This window comes from Pelecanus crispus, chromosome 5 (assembly GCF_030463565.1).
Source record: "Pelecanus crispus isolate bPelCri1 chromosome 5, bPelCri1.pri, whole genome shotgun sequence".
Taxonomy (NCBI): Eukaryota; Metazoa; Chordata; class Aves; order Pelecaniformes; family Pelecanidae; genus Pelecanus; species Pelecanus crispus.
In genome coordinates, this window is record NC_134647.1 from 76,886,492 (window position 1) to 76,908,116 (window position 21,625).

Consider the following 21,625-nt stretch of genomic DNA (forward strand, 5'->3'; position numbering starts at 1 on the left):
AAAAAAAAAAAAAAAAAATATATATATATATGGGGGGGGGAATAATTCACTATAGGAGCAACACTAACACTGTCCATCAGAGAGTCGTATCAGGAATATTCACCTACTTGAGCTCTACATCTTGAAGAGGTATTAACGAGATTGGGGGGGGGGGGGGGGGGGAAGAAAAAAATCACCGGTTTGGGTTCGACGTATCAGACTGGGCAAACGCAGCTTCGCCGTCCTGATCCTGCACTAAATTCACCACCCGCCCGGCGGAGGGCAGCGCCCGGCGCCGCTGGGGAAAGCCGAGGGCAGCCCCCTCCTCCGACAGGGCCGCCAGCCTTTCCGAGGCGCTGAGCGGCAGCGGGAGGAGCGGCGGGGCTCCCAAAAGCGCGGCCAGGGCAGGGGGCCCACGGAGCGCCCCGCAGCCCCCGAGCCGGGCGGGCGGACCCACCGAGCCCCCAGCGCGGGGCCGGGGCAGCCCCTCCGCCTCTTGAGCGGCCGCCGCAGGTCGCGATAGCGGGAGCGCTCCTCCCCGCCGCTATCGCCGCGCCCCGGGCCCGCCCCGCTGCGCTCGGCGAGGGAGCGCCCGCACCCCCCCGCACCCCGCCGCGACCCGAGCGGGCAGCGCCCGCCCCCGCCCCGCTCACCCGCTGGCGGCGGCCCGCCCGCCGGGCAGGTACTTGAGGGAGATCTCCATGGGGCCGCGGGGCTCCGGCAGCCCTCGGTGGCTGGGTGGGGAGGGGGAGCCGGCGCCCCGTCCTGCCCCGCCAGCGAGCCCCGTCCCGTCCCGCCCCGCCGGCCGCGCCGCCTTTATGGGGCCCGGGGGGAGGAGGCCGCCCCGCCGGCCACGTGCCCTGCGCCCGCCCGGGCGGGCCGGGCCCCCCCGGCCCCCTCCCAGCCCCCCCCCGGCCCGGTGAAGCGAGCTCGGTAGTTGCTGGTGTCGGCAAGCAGACAAGGCGCAGGGAAGGCGGGGGGTTCGGAGTGGCTGCGAGGGAGCCGCTCGTTTTGCAAAGCTGCAAGGGTACTCGGCTCCTCAGAGGATGTGGTTGAAGGTGGTGGCTCCAAATTAGGGTGCTCAGAGCAGAATGAAGGCTTCGAGAGGCTTCCTTGCAGCAGCCGGGCGCCTTCTACCTGCCCGCACGGCGGGGATGGGCAGCGCCGGGCTCTTGCTTCACCCTCTCGGATGCTGCTGTGTTTGCTTACGGTCGCGCTGTTTAAGGGAGAAGAAGGAGCAAAAGCCCAGGCAAACATCTGTGCGCGGTTACTCAAAATCAGCTGCAGGAGCATTATGTCAGCTCAGGCGTGAAAGTTTTCTTAAGGCGTCCTCTGAAGCACCTGGTGCTGGCTACTGCCTCAGGCAGCAAGGTGCCCCCGACAGATGCAATCACAGGTTTGGTCTTTTACAGCAGCATCTGGTTCCCCCCCCCCCCCACTTGCCAGAGAGAAATTATGCCTTTACACATGTTTTTATCAGAAAGGTACGAGCGGCGTCTGGATTTGACTTCTTCTTTTGCAGGCACACTGTTTACTTGAGAATACGCTTCCATCCAACATGGAAATTGGTACTTCAAAAAGAGCATGGCCCCCACCTCTCTCTTCCCCTCGGCGTAACTTCATTCTGTTAAGAGATCTGAGCCCTGCTGAAAACAAGAAGTTCTCACTACCTGGGCTTATGCAAAACATCGGCATTGAAATGAGCCTTGGTATGAAAACAGCTGTTACCCGAGTTTAGCACCCTGCGACTTGTTTTCATGAGGAAATACTGACTATCGGTATTTTTCAGGCAACTCTTTCCAGACCGCAGTGAGAATCAGAACTCTCTTAGCCCTCCACACCCTCCTGGACAGCACTGAAAGCCCTGTTTTCCTTAGGATGGCATTTTTCAGCATAATGAGTTTATCTGATGCTTTATCTGCTGCTTTGCTCTCCCTACCTGCATTTTACTGTTCTATCTGTGCCACCTTGATTGTATCAGCATAAAGATACCTATGTCTCCAGGATGCACTTCAGATGTGTTACTAGCATTGCTAATGTTGAGATCACTGATACTGCTGAAGTTGGGAGGGTTTTGGTTTTTTTTTTTTTTTAGAACAAGATCGCTGTCACACTTCTTGGCTCCGCAAGGCCATAACCAGCACATCATATATTGACACAAAATAAGATTAAAAAGCCCCACCGCGCATACAACACAACAGCAGCGGCCACAGATCTCCTGGCAGCGCTGCGCTGCATCTCAGATGCATCTCAGAGGCTGGAGAACACAGCACGGACTGGCTGCTGCTCAGGTGAGCCAAGTAATACTTGGGCAGATGAAGACCCTGAACACCAAGGATCAAGCAGGTCAGACACCTGGACAGCAAGCACTTAGATTGCCAGCAGCACTACCAAGGAGAACAATACATGGGTTTCTTAAAAAACAAAATGTAGGTAGATATCAGATGTGTAATACAAGCAGTGTTTATTTTTCCAGGCAGAACTGGACATTTTGAGCAGGTGTAAGCCTGTACCTTGTCAGGGTACTGTTCGTCTTTCCCCCATATAACAGCCTGCACCCATGGCCAGAAATACGCATTTCTGAAAATTTTACACACAGTTGTCCCTTCTTTTCCTCCCTTCCCATCCTATCCTTTGCTTTACGCATCCTTCTCCTAATTTAAGGTAGCCCTTCCCCTCTGGCTTCCCACTGTGACCCTGCCCGTTACTGTCTGAAGGCAAGTTGCCTTTCATCAACTCTTTCCTCCCCAAGCCCCCACAGCTGCCAGCAATGCTGAATTAAAAGCTGTGTAGTCCAGCAGAAGTAACAGAGCGTGGTTTTCTAATGAATTTCTGCGTCTCAGTTGATGGACTTTTTAGCTGTAGCGCAAGCACGGGTCGTTACTTAAAGACTCTAACAGGGATTTCACTGCAAAACAAACTTCACAGTGAAGTTTGCTCTTCAGGCAACAGAAACCAGTCTTCAGTGGAAGATTTCTCCTATTAGGAATTCAAAGAATCTATGCACGGTATCTTTTCCTGCTCTGGGGTCACCCATTGTAGCTTTCCTTGCCTTATGCTCGTACTGCAGGATTCTACTAACGTGATTTCTCCCTGCTTCTATAAAACTTTGTAAGAATTTGATATTTTAGAGCTCTGTCAAATTTTCTTGAAATTTGTTGCCAATTTCATATTTACAGTGATGAAGCATGTGCTCTGCCCCATTTCTAAATGAAATGAGACTACTACTTGCCTTATAACTGTATTGGCAAACAAAGTATTCCATAACTGTTTACAAAATGCACCTGCATTTTAGGCAAGTTATTAATCTTAGCTTTCTCTTAACTCTGTATGAAAAAGCCTTGCTAAGAAGTCAGCCCCTGCATTTCAGTGATCTTGAAGTGCTTGCCATCCTTGTCAGAATTCCTTGCACAAACTATGTTATACAGTAGTGATGTGCACATTATATATTGCGTGTTGTCAAAGATCCATTAAGAGTTTAATGTGTCAACAGAAAACATGGTCACTTAATATTTGCTTTTTGAGGCAAGATTGCCTTGAATCTCCTTGAAAAGCTTTGAAAGTTTTCAATCTTACATGACTGTTGGAAGACAAGGACCTCAATACAGGCAACTTTCAGATACTGTGAATAATCTGTTCTGCCTACACCTTGCATTTGGTTTGCCTTTGCTGAATTTGAATTCCATGTAATGTACAAGAGCGTTTTCAGTGTAAGGTTTAACACTTGCTTATTTGTTTCTATGGCAAACTCTGAAAAGCTGTTAAACAGGATCAGACTGGGAACAGGTCCTCACCAGAGTCCACAGGAACTATCCTGACTACAGGAAATGCAAGTTCACGCACTCGACACACTGTTTCATGCCAGAAATTGCATATTGCTATTAAAAAAAAAAAAAAAAAAAAAAAAAAGAGCTCCATACTAAAAAGAGCTCCATACTTATGGAGGGCAACATACTTATTCTCAAGATGAATACCGACACACCCAATACTTACTGCAGCTGGAAGTGTTTATTGTAGCACATTTACAATGTGTAAACATTCAGACAGAACATGTTTAGTGTCCTCCACCTTTGTGCACAGCATCATACATTGTCACACATACCTACAGGATTGTTGCTCACAAATGCAAGTTATCTAAAATATGCTTCCCTTTGGTTTTCTATTCCGCTCCCAGAGTGAATAGACTATAGAAAATAAGGCATCCGTTAAATGGTACCACAATCAACAAAGTAGATAAACTAAGTTGTCAGAACTGAACTTTTAAAAGATCTAATGTTTCAGACAGCTGCTGACAGTACCACGTTATTCGGTTGGTAGGAAACGTCCAGTTTCTAAAGCGTGGAGAGATATGGCTCTGAGAGACTTATCTATTCAATACATATGTATTTAACTTAGTTTAGACTTCGGGTTTACAGACTTGTGTACCAGAGGAAGATTTCAAATAAAAAAATAGATATTTTGAAAGTGCTTTTGTCTGACCTTTAAAAACATAAGGCCAGCCACACTGCGAAGCTGAAGGCTGTAACTGGTCCTACCCAGTGCTGGATATAGGAGAACATCTACATTTCTCCACTCAGCTCACCCCTCAAACTTCAGTTTGGGCCTGGCATATCCCTGGCCCCTCTGAGAAGAGACTGCCACTTACATTAAGTGGCATTTATGTTTATAGAACTATTTAGTTTATGCTCTCAGCCATATTTGTATGGCTTGTGCTTCAATACACTGTAATGTCTCCAGAACAAGTTACACCAAATTTCATAGTTTTAGTTTATTTTTACTATGAATGTAGATGAACAAAAAATGCTACGGGCTCTAGCGTGAGCTTTCATTCATTCAGTGCTGGGTCAGCCACAGCTAGATAACGGCTGCAGTACTGAGCGCTGGGGTGGTGTTCAAAGTTGCAGTTGTCCGGCACTGTTTCTACTTACAGTTGAAAGTTACTGCATTTCTAGTCTACTCAAATAATCTAGCCAAGTCTCTGAACAGAGACAGCTTTTTAATGCCCTTTGCATTCTAGCACAATTTAACTGAGGAAACAAATAGAACGAGTCTAATAAAAAAACAAACCCCCGAACTAGCAGTGAGAGTGCCTAATCAGAAAGACTGTAAGTTTATCACAAGCTTCTGCCACAGGCTTACACTGGGTTTTGAGAAAAGCAAATTCAGGCTTTAGGTATAAGGTTTTCCACCAGCTCCACTGTCCAGTTCTTGCAATGTGTGTTGCTTTAAAGCCTCCATGATACACTCCCAGAATCCATTAAATATGTTCACTAGTACCTGTACAGGAGAGGGGGGAAAAAAGTTGTCAGGTGCATGCGTCAGAATAATACTTTCATTGTACAGGGGGCCTTAAAAATGCATCTGAACTATGTAATTACTAATTTGACATACTCTGATAACAAGCTGCTATGAACCACCATGAAATATTTTGAACATGTGAAAGAATTAAGAGAAGCCTTGTGTGTGCTGTAGGACCGTATGACTGTTTAAAGAGCAGAAGCTATGGAACTGGTAACTCAATATCCCATTTGAGATACTTATTTATTCCTACAGATCATTTGTTTCAAAGTAAAACCGAAGGCCACAGTACTGAGCTAAAGGAGCAATGTCCAGTATTTGCAGGCAACTGCAAAGTCAGCCCCGGGTCTAGCTTCTAGGGAAAGAAACACGCTATTTCCAGTTTGTAACACTAGCATGCACAGCATGAGGCACGCGTGTGGATCAAGACATCTTGGACCAGGGTGAAATCATTAAAGAGTAGGTAATCAGTTCAGGAAACAAGGCTCTGAAACCAGGCACTTAAATGCCTACAGCTCTGTTTGTGTCCAGGGCACCGCTGGCTGCCCAATGCTCCTGAAGAACAAGCTGCTTGAGAGTGACCAAGTTTTCCTTTTCCAGTGCTCTTCTGGAGTCCTGGTCCCCACCTCCAAGTCAGTGGGAGAAGTATTACATCCCCACCCTGTCCCACCTTGCATTGGGTTTCTTGCCTGGTTCAACTGAGAGGTGTGTGCAGAAAAGGAAATATTAACATTTCAGTGCCCTTTACCCAGGAGTAAGATGCCCTGCTCTGCTTCATCCCACACTTCCCTTTCAAGAAAGGCATTCAGTCAGAACAGCGGCTCTCCGCTCTGGACCATCTGACTGCAGGCTCTGTTCTCTGCCTCCTCCAAAACACGCCCCCTTCTCCTCCCCCTCAGAAATATATTCTGTCTGGCGTATAACAATATAGCACACCAGCAAAGGCCAATACCAAGGAGCTGCAAATGCCTTTGATCTTTTAAATCAAGCTGCAAATATTTTAAGGCTCCCCCACCAAGGGACCCTTCAGCAAGCAAGACTCAGAGTTGCTGCCAGCCAGGTTAAACATAAACCACGTAACCTGCAATCAGTATTCCTGAAGAAACAAAACTTCAAATAACTGAAGCATTAAGCTCTCTATAGTGGAAGTTAGGCAATCCTTTTCCAAGTGCTGTGATTATATCTTAAACTGCATGCTATCTTACAACCTTGGCAAGCTGATCTTCTCCCGAAGTTTTGGGCCTGCTACCATTTAAGACACCTTACTGCAGCAGGTATCATTAAAAAGACGACACTGAATGAGTTCACTAAGTCCTGACTACTGCAGTAAGTACAGGAAGTGTTAATGCTTGCGCATTATACATACGGGTTCCTCAATTACTGTATATATTATCTAACTTTCTGTACTATTTTTCATATGTTAAGTAATTCTTAATTTAAAAGTTCCCTCATGTCTCCTAAGGAGTTTGTTGGCTGCAGACATTTCACTGAAGCACTCCATTCTAGAGCATTAGAAATAGTTTGAGATTTTTGTGGGTTTTTTTCCCCCTCCACTTCCCCAAATTTAAGTACTCTTCATAAACATTATACCAGGGACGTTTTGTGGTGTGTTGCTTTTGCATATACATTAATGTATAATTTCAACGTAGGTACATACCATTACAACAACAGAAGGGAGATACAGAACTCTCATCCTCTAACCTGTACCTGCCAGAGTTTGGTAAGTCTTTGCACTGTGATACAAATCTCTGAAGTTCTGTCTCTGGAAAGCCATCTTGCTGGTAGTGCTAAAAAATGATATTTAGTTAAACCTTTAGCAGAGCAAAACCACACGGTAACCCAAATCGTCCCCAGACCACTTTTCAGGCATTGCTTAAGCCTGAATTTAGAAGATTCAGAGACCTGAATATGAAATTACTGCTTTTTAGTAGATATTTATCTTCCATTGGGGCAGGAAATCAGATAGGCTTGGAAGAAAACTGAAGTAGGGAAGGACTAAAAACCTCTTGTCATCACTTTGTACCCTCAAAAGTAGCCATTACATTTATTGTTTAAATTGGCATGCACTGCAAGTCAAAATATTGAGGGAGATGAAAGTCTTGATGGCACCAATCTTGCATTTTTATTCCAAACAAAGAGTAAGAGTTCATGCTTACCTTGACAGTTTCATACGTATCTGTAATGAGTGCAATGAAGAGACTCAGAACCATATAGATGAACAGACTGATGAAGGAGTAGAGGTAGATCCTACTGAATAACCAAACCAAGTAACTTTTCTGCTGCATTTTTGCAAAGGTGGCAAACATGTCATCTCCATTGATCAATGAAAAAAGACATTCGGAAACCATATTCAGAGAGCGAAACTAGAGAGGAGGGAAGAAGACAGGGACATCCGTCGCCGCTTTATTTGGATCCAAAGACTGTACATAACATGAAGAAGATACACAGCTGTTGACTGGCTGCCTTGGATCTCTTTGTACGCCCAGGGTGTGCAAGGTGCAAACAGTAAAACGTTTGAGGAATGAGCAAAGTTTGCCACCTTCTGTACACACACACATCCAATTCATTTACCTGTAAACTCCTGCAGGTAAGCCAATTTAACTTTTAAAAGGGATAAGGATAAAGTCTCCGAAGCTTTAGTCTAACACTGGTGTTCTGCAAGATGAAAATTATTTCTCAAAATACCAGCATGTGATTGGGAGTCACAGCAGCTTCCACTTCTGACTCAGAGCTTTCATAACTTGAGGAAAGTCTGATTGAGTCATGGAAGTCAGACTCCTCAAAGAGAGCAGCATCATGTTGAAGATGCACTATTTTTATATTAAGGGAAGCCTTGACATGGAAACTTAGAAGACAACAGTAGTAATCTCTCATTTGTTTGGAATCCATTCTGTTATGCAAGTTGTCTTTTTTCATGTTAAGTATGTTACCTTCACGTGGTATGGTCCCAGCACAATCCATCCACAGAAACAATAGCCCAGGTAGATCATAGCAGCACAACAGCAGAACCTCATTACATTGGGTAATGCTGCTCGCAGTGTTAGGATAAGAAGCTGCACAAAGCAATGCAAACAGTTAGAATTCAACCAGGCATTTCTTCCAGTCCTCTTATAGCAACAAACAGAATAAATACCAACAGCACGGAGATCCCAGGAGATCCTTACATTATACTTCTGAAAGAAACCTAGGTAGCGAATGACTCCAAGCCACACAAGCATAGTGGATGTTCCTAGGAGTATGCTACAGACATCATAACTTGACAGACTCTAAAAAAAGGAAGAAAAAAAGAAACAAAAAATATCAAGTATTATAACAACTGACAGGTTCTAAATTGCAACTCTCATTACTACAAAGATCTGTTAAGAAACATTGTTTTCCTTGGCAATGTCTCCCATTAAAAATTAGTTTGGCGGCAATATGCATTAGAGAGCAGAAGTCCTACCAAAGAGCAAGGGCACTTTCGAGTGTAAATCATTTCACATGTCTTTACATATGGCTGTTTGGAAAATAGATTCTGACAAGACAAGCTTCGTGTGCAAGGCCAGGAGCGCAGCTGCAGTGCAGGTGCAGAGACACCCTCTCTGAACCTGGCTCACCAAGACCTGCAGTGGCACTGCAAACATTTTTATGCTGCATCCAGACCTGCGGCAACTGCTTCTGGAATCTGCCTCGACAGATTCCCCAGAACAACTTGGGAATCTCTCCACTGCACCCCAACAGACAGACTTTAGAACCGCAGAGCGAAGAAGGTTCTGCCAGTACGTAGGCAAAGCAATTTTTAAAAAATAGCATGACTTGTCAGCAGAGCTTAGATAAATGCCAAGGAGGATCTTGTTAGCTAGCCAGGAACTGTGAGGTGTAGAAAGTTATCAAGGAGACGACTAATCAGCTTCTAATTAATTCTAACCAGAACTTCATTTATATTTCATTGGCACTTCACTGTTTTTTTTCCACCCATACATACTGGGCTGTTTTCATCCAAGGTAGCATATACCCTGTTCCCTGAACTGCAGCTCTACTCTGAAATGCATCATGACAGCTTACTTGAATAAGTTTTCACTATTTTCTGGTTTTATTCCTCTAAGAGTTGGCTAATCTTTTATATTGGCATAACCTCATTTACAGCTTGAGAAAAACAAATTTAGGCCACTTTAATGTGACCTTGTTACTCAGCCATTAACTTTCACACAGTAACATGGAACAAGACCTTGTTATTACGGTCCACAAGGCTTGTAAAACAAAGTTAAATGTACCTGTAGAGAAGAGCTTTAGTAAAATACTCTCTTAGAAGAGAAGTTTATATAAATAGATGTATTTATATATATAAGATACCAGAATCCCAAATGCAAGCTCTTACTCCAATCTTGTTCTCATCTTCACTTCTCCCAAAGCAGGATGGAGTTATCTCTTATCTTAGCCAACTTCCTCATAGCTTCTTTCTACTCCTAAGAACTGAGTTTATAGTTCCTAAGGTAAGATAGGGCAATTTGTACAGGGCGTTTATGATAGTCAAGCTGTCACCAGCTGGATTTCAGACGTATCCTTTCGTCATTACTGTCCAAAGTCTGTTGTGTTGCAATGTCACACTTCAAAGTCTGCTACAGATTTGGTGAACAACAACATTATCTGAATATTAGAGTGCTTCAGGATAGCATGCTGTAATAATTTTTCTTCCTAATTCTGGCTGCATGTAATATGTTTTTAAAAGACTTTTTTTTCCTAGATCAAGTTTATTTTAGAAATTGAAGGCCTGGAACCTGGCTGTGGCTTACTGTTATGTACATGCTGGAAACCAGAAACTGGGAAAGCAGCAAGGTGATGTTTAAGGAGAGAGTCTCTGTGCTAGTTAAACACTTGTTAAACGGGCAACAGAAAGTTAAATGCTAAATTTAAAAACACCCATCAAATAAGCAAATATAACTGGTCCTAAATGGGGAAGAGAGGAAGTCAACAGTCTTAAACTTTCAGAGATGAAGTTCATTTTACTCCTTGGGGTCACAAAGGAGCACAGATAATTAGAACTATAATATCTAGTGATATTTGGAGTTTTTAAATCCCGCAGTTGGAAACAACACATCTCAGTTACAATTCCAGAGGAGAGGATAGAGTTTTAAAATTTCATGCCACTCAGAATCAAGTGTGACCAGACTAAAGTCTTCCGAGACATTTAAATCTAGGTGGGACAGAAACAGTTTTGCTTCCACCTGACAGTGTAAAAAGCTTACCTTGGCTTGTATCTCCATCTTTAGAGTTGATCCAACAATAGTTAAGACATCACTAACCATAATCAGGATGTACCACCCGTTGACAAACTCCATTTGATCACTGAAAGATACTTCTTTCTTATAATAATATAGGAAAAAGCTTACAAATTCCTAGGGAAAAGGAGGAAAGAAAAAAAGCTAATCAGACTTACACAAGACATGAAGACTTTCCAAGGAAAGAGTTATACCCACCCTTTGGAGCCGAATTCCTTTAACCACTGATCGTGTGCAAAGGATCAATGAGGCCAGACAAGTCAATATAACAAAAGCATCGAAGATCATCATGTAATGAGTGTTCTTCTGTACTGCAAGAACAAAAATGTACATGTTTATAATCAGCTGCATTTCATCTTGTTGACCATCTTGAGTATTGAATTAAGAATCAAGTTTTGATGTTAACTATGTCTATACAACTGAATTAAGAAAATTCTTAGCATTTTTCCCCAAAAAAGTTTATCTGACATATTTTCATGAGAGACACAAGTGCATCTGCACTACAGATACCACTTCAGTTAATTTAGGAAGGTTGACACCACATCAAAAATATACCAGAGCACAAGTGCTTCTTACAGGCCTGCAGAATTAGAGGTGGGTGTTGTCCATTTTACAAGCACTAGAACGGCCTTTGGAGTGACAGAACTTGTCAAAAAAAAAAAAACCCCAAAAACTAGGAACTTTACAGTATGTATCTTCTCTTCCAGACCAGTATTTGACTGTCAGATAGGTTTTCTGTCCTAGAGCGGTGCAGATAATTTGCACTGCTGCTCAGCTAGCCAAGACCAACATTGAGCTAGACATGCGTTCCTCTTATGTTACTAAAATTCACATTCTTGATCAACTAAGGTCAAATTTTGCACCAAATCTACCACTAGACCTCTTTTTGGTTTTTACACCTATCATACAGCTGAAACTAGATGAGACCGTAAAGGATTAGATTTTTAATGCTAAAAGACTGATTGTTTGAGAAAAAAATTGAAACAAATTAATGCTAAAAATCTGCAAGAAGATGCAGCAATTCTCCAAAACAGGATACCGAAGTTCTACTTGACCTCACAAACTGCACTACTCAGAAAAAGCCCACCTACTTCTTGCTTATACCAAAGTCACTAACACATGTACTGTTGCCATTTAAGTTGGTTTTGCAGTGTAGTCCAGACCAGCAACAACTTGCTGTTGTCCAGTTGCAATCATTACCTTTGTATTTTTTCTTGGCTTTCAGAAAATAATACAGGGTACTCCAGGAGATGATTTTGAAAACTGTTATAGAGGCAATCTATATAGATACCAAATGTGGATTATTACAGAAGCCTGGTATCAAAACCTTATTGTACTGCTGCATGAGCAATCTGTGAGAGGTAGCATGCCATCTGGTGTGCATTCATAAGATGGCAGCCAGAAAAGCTAGTTCATATACAGTGTTTTGTGGAATATGTGTTTGCATAAGTGATGTTTTGTAGTCTGTGATGCATCTCATTAAATTTCCCCAAATTAATTCCAATCTGGATCTTTAAAAAAAAAAAAACTCATCTTTTTTCATTACCAGCTCTTCATTTCCTAACATAGGCATAGCAAAGGGGAAAGTGGCAAAGTAGAAAAATGGACCTGATTCATCCTATTGCTTACTTCAGGAAAAAATTTTAAAAATAAGGAGAATTTAGAATCCTGGAAAGCTGCTGACTTTCAAAGAGATTATTTTTGCTAATCAAAAAAGATCTCAGACAATGTTTTGACCAGACCCAATAGCTGCCAACAAAGGGTGCTCTTGTGAGTAACTATTTAAGATAATTTAACCATACTGTGCAGTTATGTGCATACAGTTACACCCAAATTCAGGCCAAACATTTAAGCAGCAGTAAGAAGTGGTTTTAGCCATTCCACTCTAGCAAGCCTTAGCAACAGTGCTTCCTTATCTTTCCTGGTGCTACGGCCTGAAATAAGAGTGAATCAGTTTCAGCTTTCCACCACTATCATGTGTCCTTCTGTTGCCTGGTGCTAGAAGAATGGTTCACAGCCCTACCTTAAGCAACGAGCAGTGTAAGTTCAGTAGCCAAAACTAGAAGGATGCGCAGTGAGGTGTGGAAAAATTTTGGTTTGACAGCATCAGTGGTGCAAGGGTTGAGAACTGCTAAGTGTGGGGCTGGGTTCCCGGGATTTCAGATCAGAGGTTGAAGAACAACAATTCCTTAGAAAATCGGGATTTAGAGCGCACCCACTAGAGAATGTATGTCAATAGCACCTCATCTTTTAGTAAAGAAAAAGGTTAACAAACATTGTGCAGGTGTGGCAAAAGTTTAACATGAAAATTTGAACACATTTATGTCACTTACTTGATCCAGAAACATGCCAGTCTTTACATTCCCTGATCGCTATGTCGTTGTCTAGACTTATTTTAATTCTTCCACTATGTGCTTTATTATCAAACAGTATCTGTATTAACAAAAACAAAACAAAACAAAAAGTGCATGTCTTTCTAAAGTTAAACCATTACGTACATAGCATACTGTATTGCTAAGCTTGCATAATGATTCAGAATAATTCTCTTAGGCGAGAAGTTATGAAACTAGTCTAACCTTAAGGTAATTCCAGTTTATTCAAATAAATGCTGTCAAAGTGAAAGACAAATCTGGTGAACCATGTATTTGCCACAAACTGCTTGATCAACTAGATACTAGGTGAAATTCTTTTAAACCACAGCCTCGTTCCTCTATGATCTGAAAACCACCTTTCTGAGAAGCATCTCTCTAAAGAGAATAGGTTTATGCTTTCATTATACTTCAGATGGATTAGAGCACAAAAGGCTGTAAGCCAAGCAAGTGCTTCAGGACCACATCACGAGCACTCAAAGCTTACCCTCCCACAGTCACAACCGGTGGATATTTACAGGGTACACTAAGCCATGACAGAGTAACCCAGAACCGCTGGGGACCAGCCAGTGGTGCCCAACACTCTTCAGAAAACATCTGCATTGACTGTGCATGGTAAACCCAGCAAGAACGATTGCTTGTTTTGAACAGAAAGACAAGCGGCAGGCTTCCACGTACCGTCAGAGTGAAATCGTAACAGTCGGGGAGCTCGTGGTGACGAACAGTCTGGAGGTTGATTGCCTTCAGATTGAACATGAGCTGCACCATCACCAGTCTGCAATAGAGCTTTATATTAGCTTTTCACAGGGAAAATGCACGAATACCCCAATACAGGAGGTGCCGATTCCTCCTCACCTGTGGAAATCCAGAGTGAAATTCAAATTGTGCTTTCCCACTGTTGTGTTGTCTAACAGCGTCATTGGCTCAATGTACAAGCAGTCTGCAATGGATAAGTACTCACAACAATATCTCATGGGTTATCACGCTCTTTAACTGTAATCTGCCTTTCCCACTCCCGAGGCTGGAAAGAGCTGTTGACTACACCAGGCAAGATAGCACGCTTAAGCGAGGAGTCATTTGGGAAGTTAGCTGACAAATATATTGGCTTCCCTGAACCAGCCAAGTTATTCATCATGAATTCATAGGGAAGGCTCCTGAAATTAGCCCCAAATCCTTGTATTAGATGGTCATCAGTGCTAACGGCTCATCAGTTGTTTTGTGGCAGTAGACGTAAAGGACTGTTATCTTGGAGGTGAGGGCTAGAGGTTAGTTACACAGTAGTTTTCTTGCCAGTTTTGGCTGCTAGTAAGTTCAATATAAATCGTTTGATAGGACCATACAATACTGGATGTTTATAAGAATTCATCATAAACGTAGGGTCCCTCCTCCCAAAGAACTGATACAATAGATTAGGTTCATTACCAGTCACAATCTCTGGGTCTATATCAAAGGTATCATTTCCAGGACAGATGGTTCCTCGCTTGTAGAACTGCTGACACACAGCCAGAGTTGTCTCTTCTGTTCCCCTCTTCTCATAAGCATGGTTTCCAACAGAGATGTTGGGCAGCTGTAAGTACTGAAGTTCAGAACAGACAGACAAACCAACTTAGATGGCACCAAAACTGTTAGTCTCTGAAAAAAAACAAACCCAACCCAGAAGTGTCTGGATCTGTGCCATAACCCATCTTTTTTATTTAAATGGTCACCTAAAGAACTCGGAAACCTACACCACACTACAGCTGAGTCCTCAAATACTTTAAGGTATTCAACAAAACCAGTAAGTGCAGGATTTGGATCTAAATACCTTTTTGCTTATTTTTTTCTCTTTACAATCCTTACTAGAAAGCCTAATTTTTATTGGCGAAGCACTCTGGCTCAAATCCAAGGCCTGCATTTAGTGCAGAATTAGTATATTGATTAGGTTTAAGGATGTCGCCACAAGTATAATGCTCTAGCAACGACAGAAAACCTGAACAAGTCGACATTCTAGTCTTAAGCAACTGGCACAGAAGTTCAATTTCAGACACCATCAGGGAAGGTGGAAGAAGAAAAAGTACCCAGGTAAAGAGCATATGTATTGCACACATTGCAGCGACAATCCTTACCTGGTTTATTGCAAAGAATATCTGGTCATAGACATCTGTTTGTGTGTATACAGCATACGTATCATCCATTCTGTCCATGTATCCTTTCAAGAAGAGATGTTTGAATGCAACAGTGTTCTCTTCTTTGAAGGCAACCACCATTTGATTGCTCAATCCAAAAACCACCAGCTGAAAAAGACATTGATATTTCCTGTTCAAAGACAAAGTTGGCATTTGCATTAACATGCAAATCCTGTCCTGCAAACAGCCTCTTGTCAACAAGTAGACACGGCACTTAGATGCAGGCCACTCCATTTCACAGCTGGTCAAAAGAAAGTTTGACTTTAGGAAACAATGGGTTTCAAGAATGTTCCTTTAACATGTTTACCAGCGTCTTGGCCACGGACTTGCGTTTTTACAAAGAAAAGGATACCGTCTCAAATTCAAGCTACCCATACGCTGTTACACATGCTTTGTTAGTTCAGCCTGACATTAATATGACTTGCCTTGGGGAATATCAGTGTGCCTCAGCCAAAAAGGCAGGACAGGACTTAACCAGACCCCACTTTGAAGTCCTTACTGCAGTGCAGGAAAGGCAAATTGAGGACAACTCAGAAAAATAAACAACCTTCCCTCAGGTTTGGGTGAAAGGCGCTTTGAGAATAACTCATCAAAACTGTGCTTGTAACAGGATAACCTCTGAAGCTATTAAAAAATATATTGCAGTTGTTCATGAAAAGTGAGCATAAAACCCTGCTAGCTACTATCCAGCCTGGAAAAGGTTTCTAGAAGACTGTGATGTATTGCTTGTGGGAGCTTGCAATTCTCTTTAGTGACTATTGTTTCAAATCTAGTGTCAGGACTATTGTGAAGAAACTCATCAGAGATAAGTCTGAATCAGTAGTCTACAGATTAGTTTTATTGCCACGATGCAAACTGGATATGTAGGTTTTGATAAGGGTAAGTCAGTTACAGAGATACTAAAATGCTCTGTAGGCAAGCTCGGTGTGCTAGGCACACAGGAATACACCAGCAATCAGCAGTGCTAAGATTGAATTACCTACTAGCAGATTTTCTCCGAAAAGGCTAAATGAGCATTAGTTTCTTTCTTATTTAGGTTATTCCACCATCAAATTTTGTTTTTAACTGCAGAATGGGACAGATGACAATCAGAGGATGATGATACATTTCAAACTAAAGCGGTAAGTAAGGGATACAAACATACTGCCAGATGTGCAGCAAAAGAATTATTATTCCTGCAGTTTGTCCCATCATTCATGCAACCATGGAAAACAGAATCAGAGAATGGTTGGGGTTGGAAGGGACCTCTGGAGATCGGCTGGTCCAACCCCCTGCTAAAGCAGCTTCACCTGGAGCAGGTTGCACCGCATTGTGTCCAGGTGGGTTTTGAATATCCCCAGAGAAGGAGACTCTACGGCCTCTCTGGGCAGCCTGTTCCAGTGCCCTGCCACCCTCAAAGTAATGAAGTTTTTCCTCATATTCAGCTGGAATTTCCTGTGTTTCAGTTTGTGCCCATTGCCCCTTATCCTGTCACTGGGCATGACTGGAAAGAGTCTGGCCCCATCCTCCTGACGCCTGCCCTTAAGATATTTGTAAGCGTTGATAAGATCCCCTCTCAGTCACCTCCAGGCTCAACAGACCCAGCACTCAGCCTTTCCTCATAAGAGAGATGCTCCAGTCCCCTCATCATCTTTGTAGCCCTCCACTGGACTCTCTCCGGTAGTTCCTTGTCTTTCTTGAGCTGGGGAGCCCAGAACGGGACGCAGTACTCCAGATGTCGCCTCACCAGGGTGGAGTAGAGGGGGAGGATAACCTCCCTCAACCTGCTGGCCACACACTTCCAAACACATCCCAGGATACCACTGGCCTTCTTGGCTGAAGGGCACATCACTGGCTCATGGTTAACTTCTTGTCCACCAGGACGCCCAGGTCCTTCTCTGCAGAGCTGCCTTCCAGCAGGTCAACCCCTAACCTGTACTGGTGCATGGGGCTATTCCTCCCTAGGTGCAGGACCCTACACTTGCCGTTGCTAACCTTCATTAGGTTCCTCCCTGCCCAACTCTCTAGCCTGTCCAGGTCTTGCTGAACGGCACCACAGCCTTCTGGTGTATCAGCCACTCCTCCCAGTTCTGTATCATCAGCAAACTTGCTGAGGGTACACACTGTCCCTTCATCCAGGTCACTGATGAATAAGGTGAACAAGACTGGACCCAGTACTGACCCCTGGGGAACACCGCTGGCTACTGGCCTCCAGCTGGACTCTGCGCCGCTCATCACAAGCCTCTGAGCTCAGCCATTCCACCAGCTCTCAATCCATCTCACTGTCCACTCGTCTAACCCACAGTTCCTGAGCTTAGCGTGAGGATGTTGTGGGAGACAGCGTCAGAAGCCTTGCTGAAGTCAAGGTAGACAACATCCACTGCACTCCCCTCATCTACCCAGCCAGTCATGCCATCATAGAGGGCTATCAGATTGGTCAAGCATGATTTCCCCTTGGTGAATCCATGTTGACTACTCCTGATAACCTTCTTTTCCTCCACATGCTTATAGATGACATCCAGAATGAGCTGTTCCATCACCTTTCCAGGGATGGAGGTGAGGCTGACTGGCCTGTAGTTTCCTGGATCCTCCTTCTTGCCCTTTTTGAAGATTGGAGTGACACTAGCTTTCCTCCAGTCCTCAGGCACGTCTCCTGTTCTCCATGACCTTTCAAAGATGATGGAGAGTGGCTTAGCAATAACATCTGCCAGCTCTTTCAGCACTTGTGGGTGCATTCTTCTCCATACTTGTAAACATTCTTCTCCATACTTGTATTGTCATAGCACTGACACCACTATAAATGTAAATCATATGTGGGCAACTCTGAAGGATCATCATCTGAGGTGTTAGATTTTATGAAAGACCTTCCTCCTTAACCACAGAACTTTGAGACAAACAGTTGCAGTTTAGGCAGAAGATAAATGTGTCCTATGAAATTTATGGTGCAAGGATGGGTGAGAGGAAGAGCAGGGCAAAATTCCTGGTTTTTTCAATACAAGAGTTTGTACATCATACGCAAGGCATAAGCAAACATCATGAAAAAGCTACCAATTTCTGTTCTTATCACTGTGATATTGAAACATAAGTGACTGTTCCTGCCCTCAAACACAAACACACTCAGAGTGAAGAAGGTATTGGGGGGAACAGATGTGTAAGGATGCCATCCTTTGGGGTGGGGGGGAAAGGGAAAGGGGAAAAAAAAAAAGTAAAAAGTAAAGTAGAGCCCTTAAACATGGTTCCTTTCATCTCCCTCTTAGGAAAGCTATCTTTCAGTCAATAGTTTTAGGAAAACATTATGCCATCTGAGATCTAAACCACATATATGCAACTAAGACAGTTTTGCAGTCTATCCTCTCCTGGTCTCTGCACCATACCAAGAATAGCATTTGTCACCTGCACTCCTTATTTGAATTCCCATGAGCTAAGAAGAGTCCCTGCTTCCCTAGTTACTCACCTGAATAGTAACCATTGCTATTTTGAGTAGCTGAATCCCAAGTTTCCAAGGCTTCCTGCCCCGGGCCCAGAATTTCTCACACGGGTTCATGAAGAAGAATTTTAACTTCCTTCTAAGCTGGTCTTCCAAAAGCCCCTCCTGTGATACTGACAGGTGTTGTTTGTAGCTGCAAAGGTTTTCATCATCGTGAGCACTGCAGCTGCTCACAGCCACTTCAGGGTTTTCCATTTCTGAAATGAAAAGAAGTCCACGTCAGCTGGAAAACACGCAAGCCTGGATACAGCAGCGTCAGATCAGTCTGCACTGACAACCTGGACTCCAAAGATGTTCGTCTTCTGTGAAAGGCACTTGCACAGTACACTGGATTTAAGACCTTCCTCATAATATTGCACATGTTCTGCAGAACCCAAAGAAAAGTTTGAGGAAGCTCTTAAATTTGCAGATACGCTGTCAGGACACGTATTTAATAATGGAATTTCTGTCCCTTTGGAATTATGGAGTCACTTGCTGAAAACATCTTCCTCTCTCACTTGCCAGCAACATCATATTTGCAAGACATCCTGACTCATTTCCTCCTGTGTCCAGAAGAGTACCAAAAGCCTCTCATGAGCGTTCACTCTTCTGGAAAACTTACCTACTTCTGTAGCTAGTATTTTCCCCTGCTGTCAGCCTGCTGTCCAGTCCTTGAAAGAAATGGAATTTCCAAGACAGACGGCATTTTTCTTAGACGTTAGTATTAGCATTGTTTGCTCTTGGAAATGGAGACCCAGCATGCCAAATTGCAATTCAGATAAATTACCTGAGCGCACTGAGTTGTCATTTAGCAAGATTATATCTGTTTCTTCAGCCGTAAAAGACTGAATGCAAACCAACGGTGATCATGAACCAGACAAAGAGACCAAAAGGTAATTGTATTCAAGCATCGTGATTAGCCGAAGAGCCTCATGTTCTAGATGAGTATGAGGGGAAAGATTAAAAGGGAACCCTATAAACGCAGTTTGAGACGTTACTCTCTACAGTATTCAACATGTTTAGATGGTAGTCTGTTACTAACTTCACTGACTCCCAAACATTTTATAAATGCTTTATAAAGTACTTCAGAAGTAGCCAGGAATATTTATTTCAGATAAAAGACTGTTGATATTAAGAACAGAGGAGACAGCCTAGGTTGTGAATAAATTTAAAAATGTGCCATATTAGACAAATTATTTTTAATTTGCATAAGAAAAGTTTCTTATATAACTCAAAGAAAAAAAAATCATCACCAGGATTAATTTTTTAAAATGCATGGATCTCATCCACTCTCCTCGAACAGCCACTGCACACACCAGAACGCAAGTCTGTTTTCAGATACGATTCAAGACCTTCGATTTCCCCCAGCTGTCAGAGAAGGCAAGAAAAGTTTTGAATCAGCACTTTAACACTAAGAATAGGCCCATAAATATGCTTTAAAAAAAAAAAAAAAATAAAAAAATTCAGCGCCTGTTTTATCAGGTCTCCATTGGCCTGCGGGATACAGTATGCCACAGTTTCTATTCATCGTTTTTACAGCCAGTCAACCATGTCTAAGTTAAGCGCTACGCTGATACCGCAGTATTGCTGTCAATGTATGTGCTGATTTTAAAATAAATAAATAAATTATACATATATATATATATATATATATATACTTCTTGACCTCACGGTATCGGCTTGAGGAGCCGTTCCAGACAAAGGCAGCCCACAGGAGGCATTTTCTCAGTTACCTGCGCAGGGACAGCGCGGCCCCCCGCACGGCTCCGCAGCGGGGGGCGTCAAAGCTGGCAGCGCCCACCCCGGGCAGCCCCTGCCCGCAGCACGGCCCCTGCCCGCTGCAGCCCCTGACCCCTGCAGCCCCTGCTCCCTGCACGGCCCCTGCCCGCTGCAGCCCCTGCCCGCAGCACGGCCCCTGCCCGCTGCACGGCCCCCGCCCGCTGCAGCCCCTGCCCCTGCACGGCCCCTGCCCGCTGCAGCCCCTGCCCGCAGCACGGCCCCTGCCCGCTGCACGGCCCCCGCCCGCTGCAGCCCCTGCCCCCTGCACGGCCCCTGCCCGCTGCAGCCGCCCTGCCGAGCCGCCTCGGGCTGCGGACAAACAGGGCTGTGGCCGCGGAGGGCTCGCACGGCAGCCTTGCAGCTCGCCCGGGGGGCGGGCCGCTCCCCCCCTCCGCAGGGCACCAGCCCTCGCCCCGCACGCCCGGCCCCGGCGCAGCGCGGCAGCCCCCTGCCCCTCCCGGGCTGGCCGGGCCCGGCTGGGCGCTGATTCACCGTGGCAGCCACAGCCGAAACGGGAGGCCTGGGGGCCCCCCGCCCCCGGCACGGCTTCGTGCTTTTACGGAGAGGGCTCCAGCCTGCCCTACCTGCCCGCCGGGCGCGTCCCTGCCGCCCGCCGCCCGCTCCCCGGCCCCGGCTCGCAGCGGGAACGCCTGGCCCGCCTCCGCCAGCCCGCCCCAGCCGCGGGGGCCGGGCTGGGATGGGCTGGGATGGGATGGGCTGGGCTGGATTGGGGTGGGATGTGCTGAGCTGGGATGGGCTGGGCTGGGCTGGATTGGGATTGATTGGGATGGGATGGGATTGATTGGGATGGGATGGGATGCGATGGGATGCGATGGGATGGATTGGGATGGGATGGATTGGGATGGGATGGGATGGGATGGGATGGGATGGGATGGGATGGGATGGATTGGGGTGGGATGTGCTGAGCTGGGATGGGCTGGGCTGGGCTGGATTGGGATTGATTGGGATGGGATGGGATTGATTGGGATGGGATGGGATTGATTGGGATGGGATGGGATGCGATGGGATGGGATGGGATGCGATGGGATGCGATGGGATGGATTGGGATGGGATGGGATGGGATGGGATGGGATGGGATGGATTGGGGTGGGATGTGCTGAGCTGGGATGGGCTGGGCTGGGCTGGATTGGGATTGATTGGGATGGGATGGGATTGATTGGGATGGGATGGGATGCGATGGGATGCGATGGGATGGATTGGGATGGGATGGATTGGGATGGGATGGGATGGGATGGGATGGGATGGGATGGATTGGGGTGGGATGTGCTGAGCTGGGATGGGCTGGGCTGGGCTGGATTGGGATTGATTGGG

At 44.9% G+C, this 21,625-nt stretch overlaps 1 protein-coding gene across 1 annotated transcript; it reads right to left on the reverse strand.

Annotated features, from left to right (window-relative positions):
• Nucleotides 1-4,936: 4,936 nt before the first annotated feature.
• MCOLN3 (mucolipin TRP cation channel 3) lies at nt 4,937-19,787 on the reverse strand. Its single transcript, XM_009477633.2, has 14 exons — nt 19,768-19,787; nt 18,503-18,732; nt 15,010-15,177; nt 14,327-14,480; nt 13,760-13,844; nt 13,583-13,679; nt 12,869-12,968; nt 10,734-10,846; nt 10,503-10,652; nt 8,442-8,543; nt 8,208-8,330; nt 7,434-7,640; nt 6,935-7,064; nt 4,937-5,256 (listed from the first exon to the last, which is right to left on the reverse strand). The coding sequence occupies exons 2-14, from the start codon at nt 18,728-18,730 to the stop codon at nt 5,237-5,239; spliced, it is 1,677 nt and encodes a 558-aa protein (XP_009475908.2). The 5' UTR covers nt 18,731-18,732; nt 19,768-19,787; the 3' UTR covers nt 4,937-5,236.
• Between the last annotated feature and the right edge of the window lie 1,838 nt (nt 19,788-21,625).

What these genes read in the sequence shown, in the direction of transcription:
- MCOLN3 (XM_009477633.2), bottom strand. Translation starts at nt 18,730, where the DNA reads ATGGAAAACCCTGAAGTGGCTGTGAGCAGCTGCAGTGCTCACGATGAT. An exon ending in AGACCCAGAGATTGTGACTG is followed by an intron (nt 13,845 to 14,326) that starts GTAATGAACCTA and finishes TATCCATTGCAG; the next exon opens with ACTGCTTGTACATTGAGCCA. An exon ending in CTGGCATGTTTCTGGATCAA is followed by an intron (nt 10,847 to 12,868) that starts GTAAGTGACATA and finishes TTGTTCTTGCAG; the next exon opens with TACAGAAGAACACTCATTAC.